The following is a 12,107-nucleotide window of genomic DNA, read 5'->3' as shown; positions in this document are numbered from 1 at the left end:
GAGCTGGCATAGTCCAGTCTTGACAATATAGAAGCCTGGACAATGACCTGCCTTATGGATGGGTCAAAAAACCCTAACCGAGGTTTGAGCCCACGCAATATACCGAAACAGGTCCCTGACACCTTCTTGGTTTGTATCTGGAAGCAGAAAGAAGCGTCTAACCAGACGCCCAGGTTTCTTACCACCTGTTTGGTGGCGGGTGCATGCCCCAAAGTGGCAGGCCACCAGTGCTCACTCCACAGCTCAGTGTCTTTACCTACCAGGAAAACCTCGGACTTGCTAGCGTTGATCTGGAGACAGTTGGCAGTCATCCACTCCGCAATGGCCTCAAGGTCGCTCCTAAACTTAGATGAGTCCCAAGTTAGATTGTCCGAGAATGTGACTACCAACTGAGTGTCAACCGCATAGGACACAGCTGTGAGCCCTCTGCTCTTTGCCAGCCTAGCTAGCGGTTGGACATAAGAATTAAAGAGGGTTGGGCTCAAGGCTGAGCCCTACAGCACCCCCTGTTTGATAGTGTAGATCTTAGAGGCGAAAGGGGGGGGGGGGGTAGTGGCTACCTGTAAGGTCCTCTCTGTAAGAAAAGAGGCAAACCAGTCCAGGCAGAGTCTGTGATACCCGCCTCCTCCAGCCGTTTCAGCAGGGTCTCGTGGGACACAGTGTCGAACGCGACCTAAGATCCAATAGGATCAGTGCCGAAGTACAACCCTCGTCTAAAGCCCCCCTCGGGTGTTCGGTCACAGCTAGGAGAGCAGATTCTGTGCTGTGATCAGAATGAAACCCATTCTGAGAGGGGTCCAGTATGTTATTGTCCTCCAGATAGAATAATATGGCCTCCGAGATCTTAGAGACCCAGGGTTTGAGGGAGATGGGACGGAAACTCGCTGGTTTTGCTACATCAAGATTAGGTTTTTTTAGCATGGGGACCACCCTGGCTTGCTTCCATGAGCTGAGGACAACTGCCATAGAGAGAGACAGATTGATCACCTGGCTCAAGGGAGAAAGGAGCACAGGTAGGATATTCATAAACTGGTCCGGCTTCAGTGAATCCGTGGTAGATCTAGACCTAATCTTGCTACAGAGCACAGACAGCTCCTCATGTGAGATTGGCGGGAAGCCAGCCAGAGTATGCATAGAGGGGCTTCTCTTGGCACACAATCAGAACATAACGCTATCTGAGGGAAGGACTTGTAGATCATTTCTACCTTCTCAATAAAGGAGGCAAGAGACTCACATTGCTTATCTGACAATATTACGGTCGTATTTCGGGCTGTTGATGATTTAAGAGCTTTCAGTATTGAAAAGATACTTTTGGAGGGGTTATTATTGCTCCTGATCTTGGCCCCATAGTAGGATGCCTGTTCAGTCTGGATAGCCCCGTGGTATTTTTTAATGGCTGCCTGATACCACCCTTCAAATTAGGGTCGTTGTCCCTTTTCCAAGCTCTCTCCAGCTTTTTGCACACCTTCCGTAGGGATGTAAGCTTAGCATTGTGCCAAGGATTGGATTTGGTAGTACGACTTTTTGACCACTTTACGTGGATGAGAGAGTCCAAAGCACGGAGAATCCAGTCTGACAATCTATCGGTCAGAGTGCCGACCATGGTCATAGAGAGGAGGCCAAGAAATTGAGCAATATCGAGTTTATGCCAGTGGCGTCTAAGTACAGACTTCTGCGACATGCTCCTCACAGGCACTACACTACGGAAAGTGTCATAGTGATTAAATAATGATCAGACCAGCAGATCGGCATAGGGGTGTGGATGCTCTGGAGCAAAAAGTTGGAAAAAAAACTGGTTCCAGTAAATGACCCGCAGAGTGCATGGGGCCCGCACCAGATGAGATAACTGACATGCTGCAAGATAAGCCAGGAAGTTGACCATATCAGTATGCTGAGAGTTATCCAAGTGCAGATTCAGATCACCCACGATGCTAATGTTAGCTGCTCTCATAGCTAAGGGGCACACAGCCTCAATAAGTGCAGCCCTAAACTCCTTGGAGGGCCCTGGAGGGCGATAGATCAATAGGCCAGACATGGTGTAGTTAGCATTGAAGGTGATCCCCAAAGCGCGCAGATTCGCACCCAGCCAGGGACTCCTTGACAAAAGTTCATGGGTAGCAAGATTTCAAGATAACTGCTATCCCACCCCCCTACACTCTCTATTGAGAGTCCGAATACTAAAACCCGTGGGAAGTGCTAGGCCTGGTACAGCCACCATATCAGCTGACAACCACGTCTCAGGTAGAGGACGTCCGGGCCTTCATCCTGTAGCAGGTCGTATACATCTGCGAAATGCTTAGCTAAAGAACGACAATTCAGGCTGAAAAGTTTGATCTCCGGACTGGAGCTAGGTGGGGGGCAGAAGGGTATGATGGACGCCCTAGAGTTAAAACCACAATTCAAGCAGCAAAACGGACCCTCCAATGAAAAATCAGGGGGGGTGACTGCAAGGCCTCAGACTATTCTTAATATCGAGGATATCATTCCGAGGATAAGGGACCCTGCTATAAATGAAATCGGCAGCGGGTCTGGCGACGGCCAGGCACAGACGTGCACAGACTGGCTTGCCTTTGGCGTGCCAGCAGCGCGTCCGCTGCACGACCGCCACGGCATGGGTTGAAATAGAGGAAACCCGGAAGTGCCGATAGCGCACCCCTGCCTGGTAGAATGTCGTCACGCCCTCCGCTCAATCAATCAATCATAAGATTTGTATAGCGCACTACTCACCCGTGACGAACAGCCAGGTCTTGAGTTGTCTCCTGAAGGCGAGATGGTCCGAGGTCAGCCGAAGGTGGATGGGGAGGGAGTTCCATGTCTTGGCCGCCAGGTAGGAGAAGGATCTTCCTCCGGCGGTGGCTCTTCGGATGCGTGGTACGGCGGCGAGGGCGAGGCTTGTAGAACGTAGCTGGCGGGTGGGCGTGTAGAAGGTCAGGCGGTCGTTGAGGTACTTGGGGCCTAGGTCTTGGAGAGACTCTTGCTGACGGGGAGCCAGTGCAGGTCCCTCAGGTGGCGGAGATGTGGCTGCATCGGGGGATGTCCAGGATGAGTCGGGCGGAGGCGTTCTGGATGCGGCGGAATGGGGCAGAGTTCAGGAGGCGAGATAGCCCCTACCAGGGAAATAGAGTATAGGTAGGTGCGTGTTTTTTAAAATAAAATTACGAAAGTATGCCCCCCCCCCCACAAAGTGCAGAATATAAAGTACACAGTGGCAGCAGCACTATAATGCAAAGCTAGTAAGTTAGATACGGTCCCTACCCAAGGCGAGCACTACAAAGGGAGGCCCTGCCAGCCACGCTCTGACGATCAACACCTAACAGCATTGATATCCCTGATGAAGGCTTAATAATAGCCGAAATGCATTGGATGGATAAGTTTGAAGAATGTGATTGAATACAATTCAATTGGATTTGAAAATCAAATGCTTATAAAATAATGAAGGAATTCTTGAAAACAATGAAAAAATAAATGAATGTGAACTTAAAAACGTTGCGACTAATTGGAATCTATCACTAATTGAGTTACCCCTTTGGGATGAAAGAGCTGTGACTAGGGGACGTCTCCCAGACGGGACACGCTGTTGAAGCTAGTAAGTTAGCTCAGTGAAGTAACACAACCCTTACAAAAATGCTCTGCAGCTTGAAGGAAGTACTGACTGTGCATCCCTGGAGGTCCATGCAGACTCTCACCCTTACGAGGTTGGTAAGATTATATAATTCTGTATTAGTAAACCTATTACAGCATTTTGAGGTGCAAGTGATTAAGTGCTATTTATAAATATTCAACCACTTATTCTGTAAAATGTGATAGATTCGTAGTAATTATCCTACTTTTATTTCTTATAGGTCGGAGCATTGTTTGTTTTGCATTGTAATGTTAGCAACATCTACTTTACTTCAGCCAATCAGCTGAGCACAAAAAAATGGAAGGAATACATGATCAGGAAACCAAAAGTGATTAATGGTAATATTAACCAACCGTTTATTTTTTAGTGTTTTTTTGTTCTCATTTCTCATTTCCTGTTATATATTTTCTTCCTTCTTTTTATTTTGAGGCCTGAAAATAATGGAACTATAGATATAAGTCGTGATACAATAAAAAGGGTTTGAATAGTTTTTATTCCTCTTGAACTGGAGATTGAGTGGAGTGGTGTCTGAAGAGTGAGGTTAGGGCCCAACCCCTTCGGGGTTCAGCTATTGTTAGTAAATAAGCCCATTCTCCTTCTCATCTCCATACAAAACTCATTTGGTTCTCTCTGCGTCGCATAATAGCATTCATAAAGGCATTCAGGGAAAATGGGCCAGGCTTCAAGGCACTTTAATTAGAAGTAAAGCTCTATTCTATCATTGAGAGCAGTTGCTTAGTTCAGAAATGATTGATCTATGAGCAATGTGGTCTTCCAGAAAAAGAACCAGAGTATCAAGAGGTACTCCACAAGGAATTGTTATCAGAGTAAATATCTCTTCTTTATAATAGCGTCTGACATAATCTTTCACTATCTTGTCATTGTGTTGAATGTTTACTTTATAAGCTTTTGAATCCTTTGGTGGAAGACGGTGGCAGTGTCTTCATACCGCTAGCTTGCTGAACGGGAAGAAATTCTTTAGAGTGACTGGCAGAGCTTCCTTAACTTTGCCGCATTTTTAGACTCCCTCTGATTTTAAAAGACTTGTGCACGTTTTAGCGCTCAGCGCATCACTAACTGTTTAATACTTATTTTAACTCGTGTAACCCACCGGAGTGCTGGTCTCGGATCCCATTTCCTGCCCGCCTCGGTCCGACTCGGTAATTCTTTACCGTTGTGCGGAGGGCGGACAGGTGAGGGCCAGGCACTTCCGGGAGCGGTCAGCGCTCTAGCTGTTAACAGGGGGCTATTTAGGCGGAGCCTCTTACTGCACAGCTGCGGTGGAAGACGGTGGCAGTGTCTTCATACCGCTAGCTTGCAGAACGGGAAGACATTCTTTAGAGTGACTGGCAGAGCTTCCTTAACATTGCCGCATTTTTAGACTCCCTCTGATTTTAAAAGACTTGTGCACGTTTTAGCGCTCAGCGCATCACTAACTGTTTAATACTTATTTTAACTCATGTAACCCACCGGAGTGCTGGTCTCGATCCCATTTCCTGCCCGCCTCGGTCCGACTCGGTAATTCTTTACCGTTGTGCGGAGGGCGGACAGGTGAGGGCCAGGCACTTCCGGGAGCGGTCAGCGCTCTAGCTGTTAATAGGGGGCTATTTAGCCATCGCCTCACAGGAAGCGCGCAGCGATTGCGCGCAGCCTCATTCAGCCGAAGACCAGCCTAAGAGCTGCCCGTCTGCGCCCGTCCGCGACAGGACGAGTCGACGGGGCGACGGGGCGACGGGTCCCCACTATGCCGCCAAATTGCGTGGCCAAACACATCAGGTATGAGGCATCATCTTTACTAATACTAAGGCAGCCCATCCCCCCTTGCTATATGAGTGATAAGAGGCCTTGTTATGAAGGACCCTTCTCATGTTTAAAATGCCATTATTCCTCCATTAATTCTTCTGATTTACACAAACCAACTATGTCATCTGATGATTTGCACTGTACTCTCATAAATGCTCGATCAATGCCCAAACACCAAATCGAGATCTGGGACCTGATACATTCCCTGACTCCGGATATCTGTTTCATTATTGAAACCTGGTTAAAGCCTCACAAGATATCTGCTATTGCCCTGGGAGTACCAGTGGGATATAAACTCCATCATTCAGACCGCCCTGAAAAAACAGGTGGCGGCATTGCTATAATCTACAAAGAGCACCTTAAACTGGATATTCTAGACAAACAATGCTGCAAAGAAATGGAAATAATGGTTTATAGAATCACCCTTCCTAATAGAAAGACCATTAAGGGAGCACTTATCTATAGACCACCAATTACATGTCCTAGCTTCTCTATATCTCTTCTAGAGATACTAGGCCCACATATACGGGCTAATGAGGATTTCCTTCTTCTAGGGGATTTTAATATACATACCGACCAACCTGAATCTATGGAGACCAAAAGCCTGTTTGCTGATCTGACAACTATTTCATGGTCCCACACATGAAGGCGGACATTGCATCGATCTGATATATACCAACTTTGATAACATATCTTGCAATAAACCGACCCAACTAAACTGGTCTGATCACTTTTTATTAGAATTCACTATTTTTAAAATTAACAAAGGCTCTTGTAAAAAATCCCTACCCCCCTACTATGCGCAGACAGTGGCACAAACTCACACTGGAGGCACTACAAAAGGTATGGGAAAAACCCGATATTAAGGAAACTGATGAAGTGGAATATAGTCTAACTATATTTCAAGAATCACTCACTGTAGCCATTGACAAAATTGCCCCCTTGAAAGTATTTAGGCAATTACCTGTGGCCAAACAGGAAAAATGGTACACCGAGGCTCTCAGAAAAGAGAAGCAAGAATGTAGGAGGATAGAGAAGAGATGGAGAAAATCCCACTCAGAGGATAACAAGAAGGCACATCGTGCAGCCCAAACAAACTACTACAAACATATTAAAGCTGCACGTAAAAACAACATTGCCCAACAGCTCACGGAAGCTGGTAATTCTCCAAAAGAACTTTATAGGATTCTTGAGACATTTGTCAAACCCATGGCTTGTGTAAGTCCAGATGACTTCTCACAAAATCTATGCGAAGAAGTCTCCCTATACTTTGAAAATAAAATAGAATCCATTTATGATAAAATCTTAGCATCTCAAACAGATAGTGGCACTCTGACTGCCCCCCTCCCCACTGAAAACACCAACTCCGTGCTGACTACATTTCCTCCTATCAATAATAGAGAGCTTCTCACATTAATGACCCAAGTAAAATCCGGGTCCCCGGATGACCTTATCCCTGTTAAAACCTTAACCTCCCTTAGTACTTTGCTAGGTCCCCACATTCAAGATGTAATTAATCAGTCTTTGAAGAAGGGATATGTACCAACCGAATGGAAAAGAGCGGTGGTGAACCCCATCCGTAAGAAAGCGGCTCTCCCCTGGACGGAGCTCTCCAACCTCCGGCCCATCTCCCTCCTACCCTATTTCAGCAAGCTGGCCGAGAAACATGTCAACGCGCACCTGTCCAACTACATCGAGGCAGCGGGCGGCCTAGACCACTCTCAATCTGGTTTTAGGCCCAACCATAGCACCGAATCAGCCCTCCTGTCAGTAACTGATAACATCAGGATGTCACTTGACAGGGGGAGCTCAGTGATTCTGGTGCTATTGGATTTGTCCGCTGCCTTCGACACGGTGTCGCACAAAATTCTTCTCGGCCGCTTGAGGGGAGTGGGAGTAAAAGGGACCGCTCTTGCGTGGCTCGAAAGCTTTCTTGCAGATAGGCAACAAGGTGTCAAGTTAGGCTCCCACAAGTCTATCTGTAGGAAGCTCACCAAGGGTGTGCCACAGGGCTCATGCCTGAGCCCCACGTTATTCAACGTATATGTGGCCCCCTTGGCGGACATCATAAGATCTTACGGGTTCTCCCCAATCTCCTACGCTGATGACACCCAGCTGTTGTTTCCCTTCCAAACCATCACACCCGCAGTCATGCAATCTTTTCAAAATGGTATGAGAGCTGTGGCAGGTTGGATGGCCCAGAACTTCCTCCATTGCAATGTGACTAAAACTGAAGTCATGTTGTTTGGAGGGGCCACCCTGCTCTGGTCCCCGGACTGGTGGCCACTTGAGCTAGGACCTGTCCCTGCGCCAAAACAGACCATAAAAAATCTGGGAGTGCGCCTAGACCAAACACTGATATTAAAAGATCATGTCAGTCAAGTCACGGGAACGTGTTTCCGAGTAATTGGACTCCTACGGCGCATTTTCCCCTTCCTGCCCGACATCCACAGGAAAACGCTGGTACAAGCACTAGTTCTCGGACGGGTAGACTATTGTAATGGTCTACTCATCTCTGCCAATCAAGAACAACTGTGCAGACTGCAGGTGGTGCAGAATACTGCAGCAAGACTCATCTTGAATGCCCCCCCCCCCCCCGAACCCCGTCGCGTCCTCTTCTCTCTCACCTTCACTGGCTCCCGGTGAGACAACGCGTTAATTTCAAACTTTGTTGCATAATGCATAAGTGTATTTATGGGTCCGGTCCCAAATACCTAAAAGACATTTTTGTCCTCTACTCTCCTGGACGTGCCTTGCGCTCCAGTAACACCATGTTGATGCAGGTGCCCAGAGTAACCAGAGCAAGACAGGGAGGCCGGGCACCCTCACTTAAGGGCCCCCTGCTGTGGAACTCCCTGCCTCCACAGCTGAGACAAACTCCTAATCTCCTTTCTTTTAGGAAAAAATTAAAAACATACCTATTCACCCTAGATTAATTTACTTCTGTTTTCCTATACTGACATCCCCTAATATGTCTCTCAACCCTTACAGAAGCTACGCGCGGAGATACCCCTTCGGGGCTGATTCAGGCGCGCTATAAGAATTTAAATAAATAAATAAATAAATTTGCTGCATCTGCCATTACACTGGTTATTATGTCCGATTTCCCACTGTCATCCCAGCCAAAAGAAGAATATTATTTGTCTCAAGGAAGTCCCTCAAAGTAATTCTTTGAGATTACCGTTTAAACCAATAGATTTTCCTCTCAAGTTTCTCTTTGCGGACAATAACGACTTTCTGTTAGTGTGGTAAGAGGAAAATGATCCCTTCCTACTTACTATCCTCTTAAAGATTGGTGCTTTCGTTCACCCTAATCCAAGCAAGGAAATATGAATGTACCCTTTCCCACTGGATTCCCTCATGCATTCTATGGTGTTTTTCAGTTTGTGAAATACCTACAGGTATTCATACTGTCCAACTAGCACTAAATAGCTTCAGTAAGGTTTCATAAAAGTTCTCAGTTTGATATTTGGAGCAGTGGTCTAGACCATGCCCTTTACAATGCTTTGAATGTTGGCTCCTACATGAATGTTAGTATGATCAAACGGTGCTAAAGAACACGTATTCACAGTTTTGCAGTTACCTCCTTCTGTAGCAGATGTGATGCATGGGAAAAGAAAGCTGGTGTTGAATGAAAGTACAGGTTATTAACAGAGTACTTTGGATACTCGTAGTCTGTCCATTCTTCCGTCTGTGTATCATTCTAACTGATCCATGGCTATGTGCGGGCATCATCCCTGTAGCCCTAAGGTTAATTATGTTGAAGCAGTAACACCAAGTAAGTGGGGATGGATCCCCAAACGTATTCAAGTCCTTTTTGTAGTGGTACTGTAGGTAAGTGTCCAAAAACAATTGACTCACCAACTTATGTCTGAATTGCAGAAAACTGGTCTCTTTCTAAAATGCTGTGGTGGGCAAAAAGCGGTGGATTGGACTGCGACTTTAGTTCTTATCAGTGGCTGAGGTTAATTCAAACATTCACCAATTGCTTGTATGGTTTTTATAAACTGACACAACTTCCATATATTTGTAACGCATAAAGTTGCGCTTGTCGTAAGAATTGACCACAGATGCCTCTACATACCAAAACGTAGGCCTATTCGGTTTGAAGTGTTGAGTACAGAAATGACTTCTCTTGTGTGCATTGTATGATCCTGTTTTTCCCAAAAATCAAGTTTATGCTTGTTGTTTTTTTTAGTTCCTGACGTGGATTTGAAAGGAGAGACGTGTAGTTATTATTTTTTGGTTCAGAGAGACGATGGAGGTGGTTGTAAAGCTGTCTTGGTTCATTCAGCCAGCCAGATCAATGGTGCAGCTGCGCTTTCAATAGTAAATGGGAGGATCAAGGAGAAATCTGAGCAGACAGCTTCAGGTAAGATAGCTATCACATCTATTATTAAGGCAGATCATCTTTTTATTCACATTTTAAATCTTTAAACTGGAAGTTGAACACTAATAATTAAAATTATGTTCAGGAACTTACTTCACAAGTTTGTGCTCTTTTATATCCATTTATTATACCTTTAGTGCTGGATAATACTTGAGTCCACTAGCTGAGATTTTCATTTTATCATGTTTCTGTAACTTGCCCTTGTTTGAAGTACAAAAACACAAAAATGTGAATGTAAAGTTGCACAAATGTATGCAAAGCGACAATCGGAACAATTGCAGAGGCATCTTGTATAGAGGCCTCTTCTCAAGGATGTAGGGAGAAGCAGGAAAAGTGGACAGTATCGCAAAGCTGCTGCCTCTGTACATATCGGACAATAAAGTGTCAGTTAGAGAGGGGAGTTGGAAATGGGTTGTCGTTCTCATTTGGGCCATTGCTCAAAACCAGGGCAAATTATATATAGATATAGATATATATATATATATATATATATATATATATATATATATATATATATATATATATATATATATATACAACGCTCTGTTTCCCTGCCGTTTGGAAGACGGGTCACTCGCGAGTGGGTGCAGTCTGCGGCGGCGGGGCCCCGCACTAGTATCGCGCTCAATTTCCTCAGAGATTTGTTCGAAAATCAGCACTCGTAGACAGAAGGGTAATGCCTTTCCTCGGGTTTATTGTTACAGTGTCAACAGACGCGTTTCAGCTACAAGCCTTCGTCAGTGTTGTCAACGCGCGCCTGGCAACCAAAACATTTAAAGGGATGTCATGTGACCCTATTCACATTAGAAGAAGGACTGGTACGTTATGGGTCGCGCCATCTTGGAATGTGCAAATGCTATGATAGCATGTATGCCATTCCATACTTTGCGTAGCATATAGCCGTGTATCGGCCATACATCCTAGTGTAGGGGTTTTAATACTTGCCTGTGTTTATTTGCCATCCATAATATTTTATATTAAAGATTAACATTTAACGATGAAAACATTCGTAAGTCTTTGTGTTGCCGTGTATCGGCAGGTCACCCCATAATGGGGATTCTTATAGATGACTGGCAAGCCCCTGTATCTAGGATGAAAGAGGGGGGCACCAACCAATTACGACCCAGTCTTGGACTATGTCTATGCTTGCCGCGCTTGAAAAAAAAAAAATTATAATAATCATAAAGCAATACATCCCTCAGTAGCTTGTACCCGTTCTTATACTGATGCATGACATCCAAATCAGCACTAAGGTTTAAATCAAGAATAGTGCAACTAAGTAACATTTACATGGAAAATAAGTTCTGAAGAACTGAATGACGCTAGACGGGCATTAATCGAATGTCAGGGTATAATGGAGATCTTATGGAGAAAGGATGACGAATATCCCTGACTAGAACTGATGATTTAAACCCAATCTAGCTTGAATTCTAAAGACATATTGGGAAATGAAGAAAAATATGTATGAACTTATTTTCCATGTAAATGTTACTTAGTTGCACTATTCTTGATTTAAACCTTAGTGCTGATTTGGATGTCATGCATCAGTATAAGAACGGGTACAAGCTACTGAGGGATGTATTGCTTTATGATTATTATAATTTTTTTTTTTCAAGCGCGGCAAGCATAGACATAGTCCAAGACTGGGTCGTAATTGGTTGGTGCCCCCCTCTTTCATCCTAGATACAGGGGCTTGCCAGTCATCTATAAGAATCCCCATTATGGGGTGACCTGCCGATACACGGCAACACAAAGACTTACGAATGTTTTCATCGTTAAATGTTAATCTTTAATATAAAATATTATGGATGGCAAATAAACACAGGCAAGTATTAAAACCCCTACACTAGGATGTATGGCCGATACACGGCTATATGCTACGCAAAGTATGGAATGGCATACATGCTATCATAGCATTTGCACATTCCAAGATGGCGCGACCCATAACGTACCAGTCCTTCTTCTAATGTGAATAGGGTCACATGACATCCCTTTAAATGTTTTGGTTGCCAGGCGCGCGTTGACAACACTGACGAAGGCTTGTAGCTGAAACGCGTCTGTTGACACTGTAACAATAAACCCGAGGAAAGGCATTACCCTTCTGTCTACGAGTGCTGATTTTCGAACAAATCTCTGAGGAAATTGAGCGATATATATATATATATATATATATATATATATATATATATATATATATATATATATATATATATATATATATATATTAAATGTGGCCCACCAAAACATACTTGTAGCAAGGTAGTAGTAATTGCACAGTCAGCCATTTATTAC

At 44.7% G+C, this 12,107-nt stretch overlaps 1 protein-coding gene across 1 annotated transcript in view; it reads left to right on the top strand.

The window, feature by feature from the left end:
- MTBP (MDM2 binding protein) overlaps positions 1–12,107 on the top strand; it is a 186,977-nt gene that overhangs the window by 96,564 nt on the left and 78,306 nt on the right. The window contains exons 11-12 of the mRNA XM_078686833.1: positions 3,843–3,960; positions 9,624–9,797. Of these exons, the coding sequence (XP_078542959.1) occupies positions 3,843–3,960; positions 9,624–9,797 (292 nt within the window). The remainder of the gene's footprint in view (positions 1–3,842; positions 3,961–9,623; positions 9,798–12,107) is intronic.

The sequence above is a fragment of the Lissotriton helveticus genome, chromosome 4_1 (genome assembly GCF_964261635.1).
Source record: "Lissotriton helveticus chromosome 4_1, aLisHel1.1, whole genome shotgun sequence".
Classification (NCBI taxonomy): Eukaryota; Metazoa; Chordata; class Amphibia; order Caudata; family Salamandridae; genus Lissotriton; species Lissotriton helveticus.
Note: the sequence above shows the minus strand (reverse complement) of the source record. Positions and strands in the feature narration are given on the sequence as shown.